The following is a 23,056-nucleotide window of genomic DNA, read 5'->3' on the forward strand; positions in this document are numbered from 1 at the left end:
AGTTAGTCCCCCCCCCCCCCCCCCCCCCCCCAGCAAAACAATTCCTGGATCTGCCCTTGTAGTCCGAGGAATCCATTCGGAACACATCAGCCGATTACGGACCAGTCATAGAATCAATTTGGAACACTTCGACCGATTACAGATAATTCATGAAATCCTTTTCGAACACTACGACCAATTACGCTTAATTTGTGGAATCCATTTGCAGCACTTCGGCCAATTACGCTTAATTTGTGGAATCCATTTGGAATACCTTAACTGATTACTCATAATTTGTGGGATCCATTCAGAACACTTCGACCGATTACGAATAATTCGTGGAATCCGTTCGGAACATTTCGACCGATTATGGATAATTCGTGGAATCCATTCAGAATATTTCGACCGATTACGAATAATTCGTGGACTCCGTTCGGAACATTTCGACCGATTATGGATAATTCGTGCACTGATTTCGTAGCACCTCGACTGATTCATGGATTCGTTTAGAACGCCTCAACCGATTCTGAATAATTCGTGAAATCTGTTCGGAAGACCACGATCGATTACGGATGATTCGTGGAACCCATTTGGAACACGTTTAAAATCAGCTCCACTGGTGTATTACTAGTGTATTACGGTACCTGTGGATCGATCAGCAGAGCTGAATTTCAATCAGATTGACTCCGATCGGTTACGGATAATTTGTGGAATCCATTCGTAACACATCCATCGATCGTGAATAATTCGTGGTGGAATTAGATCGGAAGTCATCGATCAATTACGGATGATTCGTGGAATGTATTCGGAAAACTTCTCCTGTCCCGGATTTAGTCAATGGCGATGTCAGGAAGGAAGGAAGGAAATGTTTTATTTAACGACGTCAAATTTATGGGTAAGGACCACACAGATATTGAAAGAGGAAACCCGCTATCGCTTTACCACTGGGATACGTCCCGCCCGTTTGACGATGTCGGAGGCTAAGCCCAAGACAGGCGTGTTAAACTAGTTACCTAACACTTCAGTCGAGTACCAATTCACCCGAGGAATGTTCAGGCGGGCGAGCCAATGCGGTAGATCGCTAGATCTGGTTTTTGTGCCTATCGTTTGACAAATGTGATGTGATACACGGCGACGGTACCAGTCAAATAGTAGGCGATCGCTCGGCTTCGTGAACGCGCCACAGTTATCTCTCTTAGGAAGTATGAAGCGGAACAGAATTAATGTGCTATATATATAAACTACGATGTAATTAACAAGGGTGAATACATTTGCATCACACCATAAGTACATTAATAATAATAATCTTAATTGTATATATAATTAAGATTATTGTTATTAATGTAATTATGGTGTGATGCAAATGTGAATTATATATTATAATAATAATATTAATTATATATATAATTAAGATTATTATTATTAATGTAAATGTGATGCAAATGTATTCACCCTTGTTAATTACATCGTAGTTTTAAATAATGATATATACTTTTTTATGATCATTAATATTTTGAATGTTTATAATATTAGGCTGGCTAAAAGTACTCATCCGCTCGCCCCAGACGAGTAAACATTTGCTCAGACGAGTAAAATTTACAATTCAGTCGTCCGCCGGGCAACCAGAATTTCCGAACTCAAACTCTCTTTATTCCTTTTGTACACTGCGATTTTTGTAATTCCGTAGTCTGCAGCAAACGTCGTCCACCATTTGAAAGCTGGGCTAAGGCGGCGAGGCCGTTCACAAACTTCGATTGGTTGTGCAAGTAAGAAAACTAACTGCCCCCCTCCACCCACCCTCTCTCTCTCTCTCTCTCTCTCTCTCTCTCTCTCTCTCTCTCTCTCTCTCTCTCTCTCTCTCTCTCTCTCTCTCTCTCTCTCCATCCATCCCGGCTATGTACAGTATGTTTATGTGTGCGTGTCAGGCCCCTGGATTTCACGGAAACGATCGTTACCGATAGCGTGTGAGTAAAATCACGGAACCGACCTTTCGTTTCCCATGATTATTATATTATTGAGTACCGTATTGGACCGGAAGTATAGGCCCCCGTCTTTCAATAAGCCACCTTCCTTTTTGAAGACATTTAAGAAATTAAAGGGACATTCCCGAGTTTGCATCATTGTAAGATGTTTCCCACTAATAAAATATTTGTACGATTACATTTACATATTAAATATATTTTCTTGTTTAGAATATCAGTGTCTGTATATTCAATGCGTTTCTGGTCGTCTTAATATTTGTAAGAAGTTCAAACTGGATTTTGTCTTCAAATAATTTCGTACGTACGAAAAAACATATTTCAGGAAATAAAATTAAATCTAACCTAGTACAAATAGTAGAACGATCAGAAACACGTTTAATATACAGCCACTAATATGTTATGCAGGAAAATATATTTGATATTTAATTACAATAGTTAAAAAGTCTTTGTTAGTCGATAACACCTTAATGATGGCAGTAAACTCAGGAATGTTCCTTTAAGATTTTATTCAAAAATCATGGTATTTCATGTCGGTGTCTGGCAAATAAAATGACTAAAACGATGAAGCATCGACAAAAAGCTGTTTAGAACGGTACGATCCAGCACGTTACTAAAATGGATGAGTAGACTCTTTGTAAAGTTTCGCTTTATCTATGTGAGCTCGCGCAACCCACGTGTGACGTAAAACGAGGTCAGGAAATTACAACCGCACAGTCAGTTTTTAACTAACATAGTAGCGTTTCGTATTGTGAAATTAGCTTGTTCATATGCAAATTTTCGTATTTGTTTCCCAATTAAATTGATGTACTAGTATTAAATGCAAGTAACATTTAATTGACTAAATATCAAAGAACAGCGAGTAGGCGCGCATGCAGGACAATTTGTAACGGGATCTATGCAGTCTCTGACTGATTGTGTGTCGGACTCACATCGAAAGCGCCAAACGCCAGAATTTCCGACGGTATACATGTACTGCCCCTGAATTTTTTGAAAATGAAATGTCCTTAAATGAAATGTCCTGCATTCTATAAATAAACTTCATCCTGAAAAATAGAGGGGTATACTTTTTTTTTTTTTTAAATAATTTAAAAACAAAAAATCTCTTTGGTACACTCGTCCAACACCCCCCCCCCCCCCCCCCCCCAACAATAATAATAGTAAAATAAATGGAAAAGTAAAACCCGAAATTAAAGTTACAGTCTCTGGTTACCATATTATAACATATACAAATATGAAATACAAGCTCAAAGTAAAGTAAAGTAAAGTTTGTTTTGTTTAACGACGCTACTAGAGCACATTGATTTTTTTATCTTATCATTGGCTATTGGACGTCAAACATATGGTCATTCTGACACTGTTTTTAGAGGAAACCCGCTGTCGCCACATAGGCTACTCTTTTTACGACAGGCAGCAAGGGATCTTTTATTTGCGCTTCCCACAGGCAGGATAGCACAAACCATGGCCTTTGTTGAACCAGTTATGGATCACTGGTCGGTGCAAGTGGTTTACACCTACCCATTGAGCCTTGCGGAGCACTCACTCAGGGTTTGGAGTCGGTATCTGGATTAAAAATCCCATGCCTCGACTGGGATCCGAACCCAGTACCTACCAGTCTGTAGACCGATGGCCTGCCACGACGCCACCGAGGCCGGTTACAAGCTCAAATGCACTTTTTTAAAAACTCGTGTGTGTTCATTATGAACGGAGATCGTCAAAAGTATACGCTCGATTCGTCACCTGTGCCGTCATTGCTCAGCAAAGGACAAACGACAGCCTGTTGTCAGTTTCAGTTAACACGTGCGTTTGCCGATTTCAAATTGTAGGGTTCGTCTCAAAAAATGAAATGAGAAATCTTGCGCTGTACGAAGAACGTTCGGTTGAGGATACGGTACTAGAGTCTTTCGTTAAAACCGGTTTGATCTTGACAATGTATTATCGACAATCGTACCTTCCTATTTCAGAATTAATATTTTGTAAAGTGTTAGTAGAACTTTTAAAGTTTAGTTTGAATAGTAGTAACACATTGATCATGTATATATATTTTTTTTAATAAAATATACTAAAGTAGACAATGAACGTTTTCACTTCTTAATTTTACGTCTGTTAAAATCGACAAATTCAAATAAATATTATTTCGTTTGGAAAGGATAAAGTTAGGGTGTGTTTTGGTTGTTGTTGTTGTTGGGTTTTTTTGTTGTTTTTAAAATTTTAACGACATCAATTGGATGTCAAACATTTGGTAATTTTGACATAAAATCTTAGAGAGGAACCGGGTGCATGTACAGGGGGAGGGTATTGGAGGTCGAAACCCTTACCTGCCCATGCTTTAAAAAATTGAAATATATTTCCTGGGGGAGCATGGCCCCATATATACTTCGCTCAACACAATCTACAACCCCAACCCCGCTGAAATGACTGCACACGTGCCTTGGAAGCCCGCTACATTTTTTTTTATTTTTTTTTAGCAAGAGATCGTTTATATGTACCATCCCACAGACATGCTATCACATACCATGGCCTTTTATATACCCGCCGATGGGGATCGATCCTAGACTGACTGCGCATTTCCAAAAACCACCTTTTTACGTCTAAATAATGAATAAAAATAACATATAGTCTTGAAAAATGTTACGTAAATGGAACACAACACCCTCTTCCTCTACCCCTAGAGCATTATGTAATTATTAACACCCCCTTACATGTAACGCGTAACCGTTGGCCACTGTCAAAATTTCAAGGCAAATCCCCCACCGACCCCTGGAAAGGTGTTGTACCATACCTCTATGGATATAAATATGTTTTGGAGATATGAGATGACCCCTCGATCAAGACAGTTAAATTTGTTCAAAATCACGTGAGAAGCTCAGCTCCTGCGCAAATCACGTAAAGTCCCAGTTCTATTGGCGTCCCGCTAAATGAAGAAAAACAAAGCTGGCCAATGCGTTTGTAGTTGACCTAGATAATGTAGATAAGCGAGCGTTGCCAAATATAGCGATGTGGTGGACATTACATGTACCAAACAGAATTGGATCATCATTCTATATGCTTAAATAATAAAAAATATTCCAGGGACTGCAGCTTTAAAGAACAGCGAGTAGGCGCGCATGCAGGAAAGGAAAGGAAAGGAATGTTTTATTTAACGACGCACTCAACACATTTTATTTACGGTTATATGGCGTCAGACATATGGTTAAGGACCACACAGATTTTGAGAAGAAACCCGCTGTCGCCACTGCATGGGCTACTCTTTCGATTAGCAGCAAGGGATCTTTTATTTGCGCTTCCCATAGGCAGGATAGCACAAACCATGGCCTTTGTTGAACCAGTTATGGATCACTGGTCGGTGCAAGTGGTTTACACCTACCCATAGAGCCTTGCGGAGCACACACTCAGGGTTTGGAGTCGGTATCTGGATTAAAAACCCCATGCCTCGACTGGGATCCGAACCCAGTACCTACCAGCCTGTAGACCGATGGCCTGCCACGACGCCACCGAGGCCGGTGCGCGCATGCAGGAGACTGTAACGGGATCTAAGCAGTCTCTGACTGATTGTGTGTCGGACTCACATCGAAAGCGCCAAACGCCAGAAATTTTAACGAAAACCGAGAGTATACATGCACTTTCCCTGAATTTTGTTTAAATAAAATGTCCTTAAAAGAATTTAAAAACAAAAAAATCTCTTTTGTACACTCGTCTCCCCCCACCCCCCCCCCCCCCCACCCCGAAAAAAAAAAAGAGAAAAAAAAAAAAAAAATAATAATAGTAAATTAAATGGAAAAATAAAACCCGAAATTAATGTTATTCACTGTGAAACATTAACTCAAAGTAGTATATTTTCGATGATCATTCTAAAGTAAAGGGGTTAAAGTTAAAAAAAACAGACACCACATAAACTCATTTCCAATTTGCCTTCATTCTGATAGCAATTTGTTTTCTTGACATTCACAAATATAGGGAAATAAAAAGATTTAGTTCATTTTTATTTAAACTGCTTACGTTTTGGGACACGTTAATTTTGTTGTGGGCAAGTGAAATTTGAGAGTTACTTGCCCGGTGGGCAATTGGAATTTTTATGATATGGTCAGCCCTGAATTATATATATATGTGCAACTGTTACACCGTAACACGTAGTATTTACTATTGTTATATTACCGTATGCATTTTAGGTCTTTTGTTCGTCTCAGTGTTCACGCTATGAATAAAACACTAGAATCTGCCTTCTGTGGTTACACATCACAAAAAAACTAAACATCTGCTACATCTGCATTCTACAAATGTTGATTGAATTTCGATTTAGGCAAAAGCGATGTTGACCCAGCTTCCACATTATTGATATGACATTTGTGAGTTGATGTCGTTTTGGCCAAAGACGAGTACAACGGATTGGCTTAATCGCATGGAGTAAGTATCGGTGGTGGAAGATTTTAGGGAGTCCACAGGGACGTAGAGTGCGTGAGCTGGGGGTCCGGGGGTTCGGACCGATCTCCACGCTAAGATTATTATTATTATTATTATTATATTATTATTATTATTATTATTATTATTTATATATAACATTGCAATATTAGGCTATTCATATTGGTGTCCAAATCGGCTAGATTCATATTCCATATTTCACTATTTCACTCTAAAATGAGTTATCGTCACTGTATAAAGTGTTATCTTCACTGTAAGAAAGCCGGAACTATTTTGCAACTGGCATTTTAAAAATAAAGGTAAATTGCCAAAAGTTATATAATAATTACAAAATTTAATGTTTGTTTTTGTCAAATATGATTTATATCGCATCTCGTGAATTTTGCAATCATATAACACTCGTCGCGCAAGCGAGACTCGTGAGATATGATTGCAAACTTCACGAGATGAGATATACATCATATTTCACAACAAAAAACCCCATGAAATATTCTCTTTTTATTGTATGGCATCAGTGCCCCACAACACGACCTGTCACCCGCGTATTTTGGTGTATCTCTATCCAAAACGGATTGATCCGTTTTGATCTGCATTGAGTGGCGATGTCTCAACGGCGATTCATAATGCGGATCAGTACACATTGAAACGCATTGATACGCATTGAACAGAACTGCATTTGGTGTGTCAACGGTATATAACGGAACCGAACTGACCCGTTTTCGCCAATGTTCCGTTGACAAACCAGAATCCTAAACTGAACTGACCCGTTTTCGCCAAAGTGCTACTCAGTCCTCATACGTAGGCTACAGGTGATGCGTCAGTTCCGGATCACTTGACAAAAATAAGTGAATTCTGTCAACATGCGCGCGTATGACTTTAAAAGAAATGGCTGGTAATAAAGACAATCAACCATATAAATAAACAGTGTTATAAAATGTAAATTTAGGTAAACATTTGACACCAAAAACAGTGTTGTTCGAGCTGGCGTACTTACGCTAATTGCAGATCACCTTGTCCAGTTCCGGATCAGTTTCATAAATAGCGGCTTACGCCTTCAAAAACACTATGTCCAACAGTTTACAATCTAATTAAAATTAGCTCCGCTGGTTAATTACTATTACCTGTGGATCTAACAGCACCCCCGTTGGAGCTCATGTCCAGTTGACCTTTCATTCGACCAATCAAAACCTTACTTGCAAAATCATGCTAGTGATGTGAAAAGTATTTGAGACATTCGGAATTATTCCGAGGGTATACGAAATGATTCGGGTGAATTAATATGCCGAAAACTAATTTCAAATTAAAATTTTAATGTTGAACTTTTGTTTCAAGACGGAAAAAACCCATGATAGTATAGCCATAAAATCTATGTATTCTAGTTTACAATCCAGAGTTTATTAGTGCACCTTTCCCCCGTTGTTTAATGTTGAAATAGGCCAACAAGTTCGCCTATTGCTTGAACGACAATCTAATTTGAATTGGAGCTCGGCTATATGAACCACGGCCGTAACAGCCGAGGACTGCGTATATAAACTTAATGCAAAATGGTTACGATTATTATTTAATCCCGTTGCCATAAAAATGAATCAACGTTCGGCCATACAGTGTTAAAATAACTATCATTACTGATTATCTCAAGCCCTCAACTTATCATCTCAGCCGCCTAACTTATTAACTTGAGCACTTGACTTATTATCACAAGCGCTCGACTTATTATCATGAGTGCTTGACTTATATTATCTCCAGAGTTTGACTGATTATCACGAGAGCTCAACTTATTATGTTAAACTCTTGACATATTATCTCGAGTTCTCGATTTATTATCTCAATTGTTTGACTTATTATCTCGAGTGCTGAACTTATCCTTAGTACTCGATTTATCTCGAGTGTTCGATTTATTATCTCCACCGTTCGACTTATTATCTTGAGCTCTCAACTTCTGCATCAGTACTGTACAGCCACAAAGAGAATTGCAAAACAAAAAAAAACCCATACATTTTGACGAGAGTTAATATGTTGAGCGATTGACATAATACATTGATAGTTTGAGATAATTAGTTGAGAGCTCAAGATAATATGCTACATTTTCCCATTAGTGGCATGGGATCTTTTATATGCACTTTCCGAAAGACAGGAAAACAAATGCCACGGACTTTGACCAATAAGTTGAATGGATCCACCAAGGTGATTCGATCCTGCGTCGCAAGCACCTCAGGCGAGCTCGCAACCTACTGAAATAGACCCCGACCGCGCCCAGCCAAAAAGAGAATTGCAAAAGATAAAGACATAATTGATGATGAGAGTTTAAATGATGAGCGCTCCACATAATAAATCAATAGCTCAAGATCATGTTTCCAGTAGTAGCAAGGGATCTTTTATATGCATTTTGATGGGAAACTGGTTGGGACGGGAAAAAACATTCACAAAATGATCCACTGAGGAGATTCGTTTCTGTAACCAAAGAACCCCAGTTGAACACTCTACCGAAATCTAGATTCCGCTCCCTTGAGATAATAAGTCGAGAGTTTGAGGTCTTTAAAATAAGTTCGTGTCCTAAATATACCACCGTAGTTTTGGTAGTCCGTAGGATTTTTTTTTTTTTTTTTTTTTTTTTTATATATATATGCGTGTGCGTGTATGTATGTATGTATGTATGTATGTATGTATGTATGCATGTATGTATGTAAATAAATATGTCTTTCCAGTAGCTTTTCTATTCAGTGCACCACAAGTGGTTAAAGGCCATGGTGTGTGCTTTCCTGTCTGTGGGAAATTGCTTATGTAAAAGATCCCTTGCAGCATTAGAAACAATGTAGCGGGTTTCCTTTGATATTATTAAAACAAAAAGAAAAAACAAATTTGTATCTCACCAGACCGATCTCGTCAATGCATTAGCACATGTTTTATTTTATAAAATAAATAATTTGTACTGTAAAATTAAAGATTGATTTAGTTCTTTAAAAATAAATTAAACACTTGGAGGTATGCATATTGCAGTTAAGCAGTCGTCGATCTCCCGTACATATTTGTATGGTTCGCCATTTGGCGGCCGCATAAATAGTCTCTCACGATATTTTTAGAATTTGTATGCTCACGTTATAAAAGGCGAAGTTTGATTGGCCGATATTTAAATTATTATTTATAGACGAAATGCCACCTGGACATGGGAGTCCACGTAATGCTGTTAGATCTACTGGTAGACCAGTAGAGCTAATTTTAATCAGATTGAACATCTTAGCACTTTCAATACGTTCATGGATCCTGCCTGACGTATGTTGTGGTCATTTGCAACTTCATGAGGTAACCCCCCCCCCCCCCCCCCCGATTACGCCCCTAATTAGCCATTTCTAAAATCGATTAAAAATCACCGATGGCGTCCCATGACGTCAGATGTACGGGGATTGTGTCAAAAATAAAGGTGTGACTGCGATACTTATTATTTTCGTTTTGAACTTTCGACAAGTATGAATTATATTCGATTTCTGGCATTCTATTATATATATTAATAATAATAACCGGCCTCGGTGGCGTCGTGGCAGGCCATCGGTCTACAGGTTGGTAGGTACTGGGTTCGGATCCCAGTCGAGGCATGGGATTTTTAATCGAGATACCGACTCCAAACCCTGAGTGAGTGCTCCGCAAGGCTCAATGGGTAGGTGTAAACCACTTGCACCGACCAGTGATCCATAACTGGTTCAACAAAGGCCATGGTTTGTGCTATCCTGCCTGTGGGAAGCGCAAATAAAAGATCCCTTGCTGCCTGTCGTAAAAAGAGTAGCATATGTGGCGACAGCGGGTTTCCTCTAAAAACAGTGTCAGAATGACCATATGTTTGACGTCCAATAGCCGATGATAAGATAAAAAAATCAATGTGTTCTAGCGGCGTCGTTAAATAAAACAAACTTTACTTTTTTAATAATAATAATAAATAATATTGTTCATTTATTACCGTATAGCAATAATAATAATGATGATGATGACTTTAAAAGTCACATTTTCTTTGTGAAAGGAACAAAGGCTTGAAAAATCAGCACCTTTTATTGGAAATAGAAAGAAATGACATATCAGCAAAATATCAACTTTGGGACTGTTTAGTATTTATCATAGTATTAAAACTAAGCAAGTAATTTTAAAGCAGGACGGTTAGACCCCTAGTAAATAAATAGAGAATAATACATAAGTGATCGTTAGCAGGCGCGGATTCAGGCGGGGGTCCAGGCCCGCCCCCCCCCCCCCCCCTCCCCGCCTATTTTTAGTCAAACAATATATATTACAGAATACACCACAAATGCAAACTTATCCCGACCATCTGTCCAGAACCTTTAAATACTATTTTCAAAAACAACAACGGCTTTTGGATCCCCTCTATTAAAAAATCCTGGATCCGCTCCTGGTTCGATACCATTTATCTCACAACTCGCTGGTATCTAACGGACACAAACGTATTTCTTACATATCCTCAAAAAACAAGTTTTAAGCAAATTTTAACATCTTTTTCAACTAAAAGTTATTGACAGCCGTTGCACTTGTAGCTGACTTACGCGTCACAGACACATGATTTTCAGGTTAACTATAGACGGGTCTTTCCGATTGTCGCCCAGCAGTTTATGACGTTGCCGATAGATGGCGTAACCGTACGGCCGCCTTTAAGGGAGTGAAATTCATGCAACAATAATATGTGACGGCTTTGCAGCTGGGTGCAATTTCAGGTTTTATGACTTTTTTGGAACGTTTAGCAAAAGGAAAACCAGTCTCTTGGATAATTCAACCTCATTTAAAGATTGTATATTCATATCAATATCGGTAGAAATCTGTGAATGATTAAAAACATATTTAATAAAGCACCTATACACGCCAATACAAAAGCATAGCGAATAAATTAAACACACGCAAGTGTGAATAATTTTGATGGTTATTAAGTAAAACTTTACTGAATGCATCCTAAAATATAGAAACGTATTTCAATTATGTACGTTAGTAGAAAACGTGGTGTACCATTTTAAAAAAAAAAGATAGACTGACCTTAGATCTAGAGCTTTTACTATTAGCTCTGGGATGTTCCAGATGTGATCACATGGAGTTGAAGTGGGGCGCAGTTAACACTGCCAAATATTTATCTCTTATTTATTTAATAATATTTTTTTTTTTTTTTTTTTTTTTTATTTGTTATTATTTTATAATTATAATATATATTTTTAAAATTATCTTTCATTTCTTGGGGAAAAAAATTAAATTAAATTAATCATACACAATATACAACACTAAATTACCCCGAAAATGCGCTTCTGGTTAGTCATAAAACTTTCTATATACTAGTTAATTACAAAACGAACCCCTTTGACACTTACTGGTGAGACCGGCCTCGGTGGCGTCGTGGCAGGCCATCGGTCTACAGGCTGGTAGGTACTGGGTTCGGATCCCAGTCGAGGCATGGGATTTTTAATCGAGATACCGACTCCAAACCCTGAGTGAGTGCTCCGCAAGGCTCAATGGGTAGGTGTAAACCACTTGCACCGACCAGTGATCCATAACTGGTTCAACAAAGGCCATGGTTTGTGCTATCTTGCTGTGGGAAGCGCAAATAAAAGATCACTTGCTGCCTGTCGTAAAAGAGTAGCCTATGTGGCGACAGCGGGTTTCCTCTAAAAACAGTGTTAGAATGACCATATGTTTGACGTACAATAGCCGATGATAAGATAAAAAATATATGTGCTCTTGTGGCGTCGTTAAATAAAACTAAATTTTCTTTCTTTCTTGCACACCTGTTGGTGAGAACACCATGTGTTATTTATGATTACACATACTTGTTAACACATGCACGTGTGTTAATAATTTCAAGACATATGATCCTGTCACCAACGTCATGCGTCCAATAAAAAAAAATCAGCGCGATGGAAATCGATTAGACTGTGAGACGGGTTAGTCATCACCAGTAAGTAAAAAGTAAAGTTTGTTTTATTTAACGACGCCGCTAGAGCACATTGATTTTTAATCTTATCATCGGCTATTGGACGTCAAACATATGGTCATTCTGACACTGTTTTTAGAGGAAACCCGCTGTCGCCACATAGGCTACTCTTTTACGACAGGCAGCAAGTGATCTTTTATTTGCGCTTCCCACAGCAAGATAGCACAAACCATGGCCTTTGTTGAACCAGTTATGGATCACTGGTCGGTGGAAGTGGTTTACACCTACCCATTGAGCCTTGCGGAGCACTCACTCAGGGTTTAGAGTCGGTATCTGGATTAAAAATCCCATGCCTCGACTGGGATCCGAACCCAGTACCTACCAGCCTGTAGACCGATGGCCTAACCATGACGCCACCGAGGCCGGTGTTGAACATCGAAATGCGCCGGCAAGGGAGAATTAAAACAACACAATAACAAACAAACAAACAAAACTAGAGCTTAGCTCGGCAGCAGCCAAATGTGCGAAGCTGTCCACCGTCTTTAGGTAAGAATGCTTCAACTAAACTTAGATTTGCCATTTGATATAGTTATTAGCTGTGGACTTGCAGAGCGCGAGTTTGGTCGTGACCGCGGGCCAGCACCAGAAGACATTCGAGCTACTGCCCGGTCAGTACAAATGCATGACAACCACACACATATCAAGGCATCCGTATCCAACATATTGCATAGGCTAGAGTCCAAGATCATAAGATGAAATAATTTTTGTCTGAAAAACTTGATAGAAAGTAAGTTGCCTTCGTGCCCCTCTTTTAATGGAAAGACTTGCCTTGGTGCCCTTCCAACTTGCCTTAGTGTCCCAATGTTTGTTATTAAACCGAAGGCAACATTTGCCGCCGCCCTCCGCCGTTATTCACAATGGGGCCGTTCCAATATTACGTAACGCTATTATATAAAAATTATACCCCCCCCCCCCCCCCCATGTGATATTTATCGTCTCTTCACATGTGAAAATAAATCTTTTGAGTGGTCATAATCTCCGATCACGTGATTCGAGGAAGAAGAAGAAGGAAATGTTTTATATAACGACGCACTCGATACACCTTTTTACGGTTATATGGCGTCAGACGTATGGTTAAGGACAACACATATATTGAGAGAGGAAACCTGTTGTCGCCACTTCGTGGGCTACTCTTTCTGATTAGTAGTAAGGGATCTTTTATATGCATCATCCCACAGACAGAGTAGTACATACCATGGCCTTTGATATACCAGTCGTGGTGCACTGGCTGAAACGAGAAATAGACCAATGGGCCCACCGACGAGGATCGATCCCAGACCGACCGCGCATCGAGCGAGCGCTGTACCACTGGGCTACGTCCCGCCCCGTGAGTAGAGGTGTCACACGGTACAACTCCGCATAGATGTTATGCGAACAGTATGCACATGGCATCATGTGACATCGTTCTTTCGATTCATATTTTTAACTCGGGAAAAATACTTGCTGTATATAATTAATGTTAGCAGTATAATTTAAAGGGACATTCCTGAGTTTGTTGCATTGTAAGATGTTTCCGATAAATAAAATATTTCTACGATTAAACTTCCATATTAAATATATTTTCTTGTTTAGAATATCATTGTCTGTATATTCAATGTGTTTCTGGTTGTCTTAATATTTGTAAGAAGCCCAAACTGGATTCTGTCGTCAAATAATTTCGTACGTACGAAAAACTAATATTTTAGGAAATAAAATGAAATTTAACCTAGTGAAAATATTAGAACGATGAAAAACACGTTTAATATACAGCCACTAGTATTTTATGCAGAAACATATAATTGATATGTATTACAATAATTACAATCGTTAAAAAGGATCTGTTAGTCGATAACATCTTAAAACTTTCAGCAAACTCAGGAATGTCCCTTTAACAAAATATATATTTTAATAATTTAGTTTAGCCTTGAATATGTTTATAATATTGCATATGTAAACGTCATTGATAGATGTGTGGCGTAGGAATGCAAAGTTTCATTAATAAATAGCTACATGAAGTAGCCACAACATGACGTCATTTATGTTCATTGATGTAAGGTGTAATAAATGAAATACTATACTCGTTCCCATGTGAGACCGTTTATATTACAACTCGTGTGTTTTTAATCGTACATCACTCACTTTCGATCGTGACGTACGATTAAAAATAAACTCGTAAGATAAACGGTCTCACACGGGAACTTGTTTAGTCTTCTCTATGTAACGCTCCGTAACGCTAGACCATACGCCCCCCCCCCCCCCCAATATTACGTACCGTTTGGACCCCCCCCCCCCCTTCCCATTCACAAACAAGTCAGCGATGGGTGTAATGTAATTTTAACGTACTGTTTTGCAATTTGGGAAAATCTCAAATACGGATTGGTACTCGATTTATAATCCTTATTGTGTGTATACGTCTAGCTAAAACTAACTAGGCCTACGTTAAACATTGTCTCCATCACAGAGCGTTTATGAAGAAAACAATTTAAGAAAAAACAGTTAAAACAGTGCTGTTGAATACACCCACCCACCCCTCTAAAGCCACATAACGTTTAGACCTACATCCACCCACCCCCTTGAGCGTTACGTAATATTTGAATGGCCCCAGTGTGCATTTTGATGGTGTGTGTCAAAATAGTATTAACTCGGGCGGAGGATGTATCGCACAAATAGTACATGTAATAATCTGAAAAAGAAAATGAAGGGGAAAATATAAGAAAAAAGTTGTTTTACTAATTGTTTCTAGACGAACATGGGGATCATTATGAAGAGACAACTACAGCAGTTACTCTAATCCTACAGTTACGCTCATCGTTGCAATTACCCGCATCCCTTTTGTCAGATACCCACATCCCATCTGAAGCTGACTAGAGAGTTACCTACATCATCGCTTCAAAGTTACCTTCATCATACCTAACTTTCTGATTTCATTATCAGCCGAATTACACAACTTATCCTTAGAGCATCGATTCAAAATATATTCATACTAAACCAACTGCCGATACGCTCTATTAAAATGTGAATGTAATGCTTAGAAATACAGAAATTCACATTGATTAATACTCATCATGTGCGTCGTCCGCCATATTGGATGCGAGTAACTACAGTTACCCGCATGCGGTTATCCCCTGTGACCTCTGCAAACTATTTCCTGGATCAACGACGGTCAAAAGGCTAGTGCTAGCTCACATTGACCTTGTGAATACACAGATCAGTCGCCGACTGACTTCTTTGCATCAGAATGCGATTGTGTAAAAAAAAACCCACCAAAAAACCCAATTCACACTGAAAAACAAATAATCCACCCTATAGTGGTACAGACTGTTGAAATGAGAAGCCGCATATAAAGTTTTCCACTTCGTTGACAAAACGAAATAGAGGACCCCATCGGCATCCCACTCTCCCAAAGTCGAGCAGTGAAGTATGCGAAAAGCACGTGCAGTGGCACCTGCAAAACAGACCACTGGCGGTGGCAGGATTTTATGAAGGTCCTGTAAGTTATCAAACTTGTGTTGATTATGTTCTTCTGTGTTGGCCTACAGTAACAATTTTTTTTTTTTTTTTAATTCAATCAATCAAGCAAAAAGTGGGGTGGAGGGCTCTCACATTGAGGGGGCGAGCAACAATACTGAAGCGTCTTATGGGGCAAATACAAGACTCGTGTGCTGGGAGTTTAGCAGCGATGTTTGGTCTAGACTGGCGATCTAACATAGGCCATACGGGCTCCCATTTTTGTAGGGGGTAGGGCAGACTGATTTTTGCCCGAATTAAATGAAAATGGATTTTAAAAAACCCCAACATTTTATTTATATTAGCATTACTGTTGAATGACTGCAGCTGATATGTGTACGAATGGCAAATTAAATGTACAAATAGGCTATAACGTGAGAGACAAGTGAACGAACACTTAAAATCGTAGTTTCAGTTTATAAAATACGCGTCTTTACATTATATACATACTGCCATTACCTATAGAAAACAAAAATAATAAAAGAAAAATAAATGGAACTACAACAATTAATATAATTATAATATTTTGTAGAGGACGACTGGCCATGTGACGAACAGTCTAGGGCTACTATGATATGGGTCTGACACATGCAGGGTCGAATTATTATGAACTAGTGGTTCAAATGAGATTATAACGAATGCAGACAGGTTTAAGAACTTTATCCAGCATGAGGCAGACGAGGCGCTTGCCTCTGCTGGAATTTCCCCATATTTATTTTATTTGCCCATGACACTGATGCTTATTTTACTGGTCTGGGTTTTCCTCGGCGTTTGTTCTTCTCTGGCTACGCCCCAGATTATTATTATAAAAAGGAAGGGAAAAAATAGGGAGAAAACATTTCTACTGTGTTCAACGTTTTTGAGTATTGACATATCCCCTGCGTTCATTGCCCCTAGCGGCAATTACTACGTAAATACTTCCGTTTTGTGAGTGGTCCGCAACTGGTGTATCAAGTGTCCACTTTGAGGAGTTACAGTAAATCGTTTGTAACAACATTTTTTATAAAACTTGTCATACACAATCTATATATGTTTACCCTACATGTATTATAAAATTTCAAAGAATATAAAAGAAAAAACATCAAAAACTTCATCTCTATTTTAAACGTCTTCTTTTTTTCATGTCTGCTCGTGTAATTTTTTAACAGTGGTTACGTATCGGCGTCCAAAACAAAACCAAGACTGTATATTGTTACAGTACAGGGGGCACATGTCCCCCACTTGTGAGTCTTTTTAATTTATTTATTATTCATTTTTTTTTAAATCACATTAGTGTTTGCCATTGTAACCAAGATCTGATAGAGTTTGTACCCGATCCATCAGTCCCCCCCCCCCCCCCCCCCACTCCCAAAGTCGTTGCTTCGGGCCTGAACAGGGTGTACGGAAATGGATATTCTAAACAATAAAATATAATATATGTCTTGTTTCAGTTATCCAAAACAGCTTTAGTAGTGACCAAAAGTTTATTTTGTTTAATGACACCACTAGAGCACACTGATTAATCGTCAGTTATTGGATGTCAAACATTTGGCAATTCTGACACGTAGTCATCAGTGGAAACCCGCTATATTTTTCTAATGCAGCAAGGGTTCTTTTATATACACTTTCCAACAGACAGGCAAACACATACATGTACCACTGCCTTTGACCAGCTTTGGTGCACTGGTTGGAACGAGAGAAAACCCGATCAGGTGGTTCGATCCTAAGACGAAAGCTCCTCAAGCAAACACTCAACCGACTGAGCTAAACCCTGCCATACTAGTTTGTTTTGTTTAACGACACCACTGGAGCATATTCATTTATTAATTATCGCCCTCTGGATGTCAAACAGATTTTTTTTTTTACAAATAGTCTTCGAGAGGAAACCCGATGCATTTTTTCAATTAGTAGCTAGGGAACTTTTGTATGCATCATCCCACAGACAGGATAGCACATACCACGACCTTTGATATACTAGTCGTGGTACACTGGTTGAACCGAGAGATAGCCCAATGGGCCCACCGACAGGGATCGATCTCAAACCGATCGTGCATCAAGCGAGTGTTTTACCGCTGGGCTACGTCGCTCCCTGAGTCCCGTTCCAGGAAATAATTGTAGCTAAAGCCTAACGCACACGGCAAACAAAACTGTTTTTCAAAAACAGAAATATCTTTCGTGTTTCGATCAACCTTCCGCAGACGTCGAAACGAGTCAACGCGCACAGCAAACAAAAACGTGCGAAACATGACAATAGCACCCCTTAAACAGTGTGAAGTCACACGATCACAAAATGGCAGCGTCTAACAAAAAGAGGATAGCTTTTTTGGTAATGCTCATGATAATGAAAATTCGTCGACGGGGACACCGACAACGAAATATTTGGGTCCGTTCGTGGATACAACGGCATGTGAGACAAGGCTTTTTAAAATATCTTATTACGGAATTGGATTCTTTCCCGGGTCAGGTCACTGGCTATCCAGAGATCGGACCCGGGACAGACATGCTCGAAACTCTAGTGGTATAGGAGCATGTAAATAAATATTGGTATGGTACGGAATTGGAGGCCGAAGACCGCGAAATGTACAAAAGATACTTTCGAGTATCACCGGAGGGAATGAAGACACTGGTGCAGAATTTTAGACCATTCATAAAGAAAAACGATACGGTGATCAGATAGCGTAGAGACACGGTCGTTCTGACCATTTTTCTATTAACAGTTCCCCGGTTCACTGGCAGATGCCATTTTGATGGCATGTGCCTCATATTCGTTTGCTGATTGGTTTATTGTCCAATGACGTTTTGTCTGTAGCGAATTTCAGTTTCGCAAGTAAAGCACACAGCGAAACACATCGGAGCGAAACACCTAAACGTGTTTTTTTTGTTTTTTTAAATCAAACAAGTTTGATTCGCGAAACACCTTTGGCTAACAGTTGCGAAACAATGTATCTTGTTTTCCGTTAACGCACTCGGAAAACAAAATCGACCGAAACATGTTTTTGTTTCGGAAAATCGTGTTTTTGACTGTCGTGTGCGTTAGGCTTACGGTTAATTGTAATCGAGTTCTACAAATAGTACCGTAAACTTTACAGCCGTTCCACAAAGCAACCTTACGGTAGTCGTAAGTATTAGGTATGTATTAGATCAATTTTTACACAGTAATTTGGTATCCTTCTTAGAAAATGATCAAATCATCATCAAACTGCCATTTGACAGCTACGTTAGTGGCTTACAACTGCCTCGTACCTATTGTAAATTTTCACATAATTTACGACGATAGAAAGCTGCGCCGCGTCGTGGAACGGTCTGGCGATCGTAGAACAAAATTGATGTCGCGATGCTAAGATAGCTTCGTGGAACGGGGCTCTGGTGATCAACACGTCGTAGTGTTTACAAACTAGTGTCTGTCGCTTCAATAATTTCAGAAAGAAAGAAAGAAATGTTTTATTTAACGAGGCACTCAACACATTTTTATTTCAATAATTTCAGAGTATGATTCGCGCACAGTTCTGGATTGGACTTATCGGAGGGATTGTCATCATGTTTACATTCACCAGTTACACCATCGTCACATACCGTGACACAATTCGACGTCATTACTATGACGTCAGTCAGGCCAAGATGAAGGATCAAGGTAAGGTTGTTGTTGTTGTTGTTGTGTGTTTGTGAGGGTTTTTTTTTTTTTTTTTTTTTTTTTTTTTTTTGCGTGTTTGGCTTTGGGTTTGTTGTTGTTGTTGTTTGTTTGTTTACGCTGTTAATAATAAATAATAACGATAGTAATAATCACTGGCGTAGGAAACGGGGGGGGGGGGGGTATGCAAGGGGGGCATTTGCCCCCACCCCTACAAACCTTTCTTGATCCAGTAGCAGCAACGATGGTTTATATAAATTTATATTTATATATAATATATAGGCCTATATGTGCGTAGTGCAGGCCGCATATTGAGTCAATATGTTTCTTAATGTGTGCCCTCCACCCCACTCCCCCACTTTTTGGCACCTGTCTACGCCCCTGATAATAATAATAGGCCTAATAATAATAATAATATCATTAATAATAAATAAATAATAAATAAATAAATAAATACAAATATAATAATAATATAATATAATAATAATATAATAATAATAATATTATTATTATTATTATTATTATTATTATTATTATTGTAATACTACTACTACAACTAATAATAATAGTAATAATAATAATAATAATAATAATAATAATAATAATAATAATAATACAGGGACCAAAATAAGTCTAGAACGGTCGCTCAGGTTATCAGGAGGTTTCCACGTGTTATATTATACAGGAGCGGATCTAGGATTTCGTAAGGAGGGGGTCCCAAAATTCTAAATAAAAATGCAGCATTAAATTTTCCGAAGATAAACGATTCGAACTCCCGAAGTGAGCGACATCTGTAGGGAGTGGGGGTGAGGGTCTTTGGGCCTGCTGTTTTTTAATTACACAGAGGCACGTTTTCGAGGCAATTTAGTGTTTTGCTAGTTGTTTCGTTTGGAACATTTAGAATTTTATATATAATATGGTTTAATGGGAAACTGAAAACAAGCGTCAGCCAATAAACAGCGTGTGTACTGATTTCAGTGACGCTGTACGGAAGGGTGAAAAATGTGGCAGGGCTGCGTACTTGTACGTATTGGCCGTATTTTGTACGGTTAAAATGCCGACTTGTACGGCGTATGGATTTTACGGCCGATTTTACGGGTACCATCACTGCAAAAATACGGGGTTTTAATATTTAAAAAAAAGTATTTTAATGTGCAAATTATGGTCAAATAAAGCTTTCGTTCACATACTTTCTCAATCTTGTACTTTTTTCATTGTCATTGCTTAAACATCCCCTCCGTTCAAAATCGACCCGTGGAACACATGGTTCCGACCCCAGTTACACACACCTGCAGCCGGGCATAATCGATCGGATATGTAACTTGCTCTGCACAAAGTGACATCTGTTGATAGTACAAAGTACGCGAAGCAGTCTATTGTACTGTAAAATAATTTATTTTCGATTAAAAACATTTAGTGCAAAATGTACGACCCCATGAAAAATTAATCCAACAAGACTGGTCAGTGTTCCTTATCAATGCTACAGAAGAACAGAACAGAAGTTTATTTACTGTCAGGCCGTAAACCACGGCATATGACGTACATAATACGTGTACGCTAAAACTTTCAGTAATTACCAGTGTTTCGTGCCTTCACGGTCGTTAAGTCTGTTCAGTACTTAAAGGGACATTCCTGAGTTTGCTGCAATTTTTAAGATGTTATCGACTAACAGAGACTTTTTAACGATTGTTATTACATATCGAATATATTTTTCTGCATAACATATTAGTGGCTGTATAATAAACTTGTTTCTGATCGTTCTAATATTTATACTAGGTTGAATTTCATTTTATTTCCTAAATTTTTTATTTTTTTTTCGTACGTATGAAATTATTTGAAGACAAAATCCAGTTTGGGCTTCTTACAAATATTAAGACGACCAGAAACACATTGAATATACAGACACTGATATTCTAAACAAGAAAATATATTTAATATATAAGTTTAATCATACAAATATTTTATTAGTCGGAAATATCTTACAATGCAGCAAACTCAGGAATGTCCCTTTAAGTAGTGTCTGATTATATTGATGTATTAAACTGAGTAAGCTGGGTGTTTTGTTTCTGTTTTTGTTTTGTTTTTTTATAATAAATTCTCCATTTGTCGATCACTCAGTGTGAGTGAATGAGAGCACGGACCGGCCTCGGTGGCGCAGTGGTTAGGCCATCGGACTACAGGCTGGTAGGTACAGGATTCGTAGCCCGGTACCGGGTCCAACCCAGAGTGAGTTCTCAAGGGCTAGTGGGTAGGTAAGGCCACTACACCCTCTTCTCTCTCACTAACCACTAACCAACTAACAACTAACCCACTGTCCTGGACAGACAGTCCAGATAGCTGAGGTGTGTGCCCAGGACAGTGTGCTTGAACCTTAATTGGATATAAGCACGACAATAAGTTGAAATGAAACGAGAGCACGGAAGTGTGGTGATTACAGTTTATTGTTATCAGTGTCTTTCTGCACCTGTATCCATGAAGATTATTTATCCAACCAGGGATGCGAAGGAATCCGAATTAAAACAGATAATCAAGAAAATCCGGTAGACATTGCTATGCACATCCTTTGTTTGTGATATGCAGATGATACGGCCTTATTAGCAACAAGTTAGCTGACCTACAATATACTTTAAATACGTTTTACCAGTATTGCAATGATTGGAAACTTAAAATTAATAGAAACAAAACACAAATACCGATTTTTAACGGAACTGCTAAAGACTATAAACATATTTTTAAGCTTGGAAACACTATTTTAGAAAATGTTAAAGAATACAAATATTTAGGAATTACTTTTAGTAAATTAAATAACGTCCAAACTACCAAGTGTAGACTTAGTCAACAGGCTGCCAAGGCTATGTACTTAAAATGTTCGACTCGATGGTCCTGCTAATCTTATTATATGGCTGCGAAATTTGGGGGCACGAGAAAAATGATATATTTAACTCTGTATAAATCAACCTCTTTAGACATATTTTACCTGTTAAGAAATCAACACCATGTTTTATGTTATACGGAGAGCTAGGACGAATCTAAGTTGAATTACTCATACATAGAAGAATGATATGCTACTTGGGCATGGCTTTTATCAGGTGTCACGGGGATCCTATAATACCCGTAACTGAATAAAACACGATTATCCAAATATCTCTCCTAACTGTATATCTATTAGATATCTCTGTATCGGGCAGTGTATACCCGAGTAGCTCGGCTCTAGGTATAAACAGAGATAAGATCTTATATAAAGTATATGTAATATAGCACGTTTAGTTCACTAGAAAACACAACAAAACACAATACACTTTGGAATCTGTATTAACCTTACGCTGACAAATATATTTGCCGCATTTAATTACTTACAACAACAATAATAATAACAACCCGGAACTAATCACTTAATTAGTTAAAGACTAGGTGTCTAGTCAACGCAATATTCTAAACACTTCACCGTGATACAACACACACACGTGTGATAATTGAGAAACGCTTCCAGGGGAACTTAATTAATAAAGGAATTACAACTCTATTCCTAACTGGTTAATTTTTAATTAACCCTTAACTACTCATTCAGTAACCTTGTAATACAGAATTAATACTGGTACATATCACAATAAAGACAAT

At 38.5% G+C, this 23,056-nt stretch overlaps 1 protein-coding gene across 1 annotated transcript in view; it reads left to right on the forward strand.

Annotated features, from left to right (window-relative positions):
* LOC121372966 (glycoprotein-N-acetylgalactosamine 3-beta-galactosyltransferase 1-B-like) overlaps nt 1-23,056 on the forward strand; it is a 51,802-nt gene that overhangs the window by 22,857 nt on the left and 5,889 nt on the right. The window contains 3 exon segments of the mRNA XM_041499404.1: nt 7,140-7,175; nt 19,297-19,441; nt 20,197-20,218. Coding sequence (XP_041355338.1) covers nt 7,140-7,175; nt 19,297-19,441; nt 20,197-20,218 — 203 coding nt within the window.

Source organism: Gigantopelta aegis, chromosome 5 (genome assembly GCF_016097555.1).
Source record: "Gigantopelta aegis isolate Gae_Host chromosome 5, Gae_host_genome, whole genome shotgun sequence".
NCBI lineage: Eukaryota > Metazoa > Mollusca > Gastropoda > Neomphalida > Peltospiridae > Gigantopelta > Gigantopelta aegis.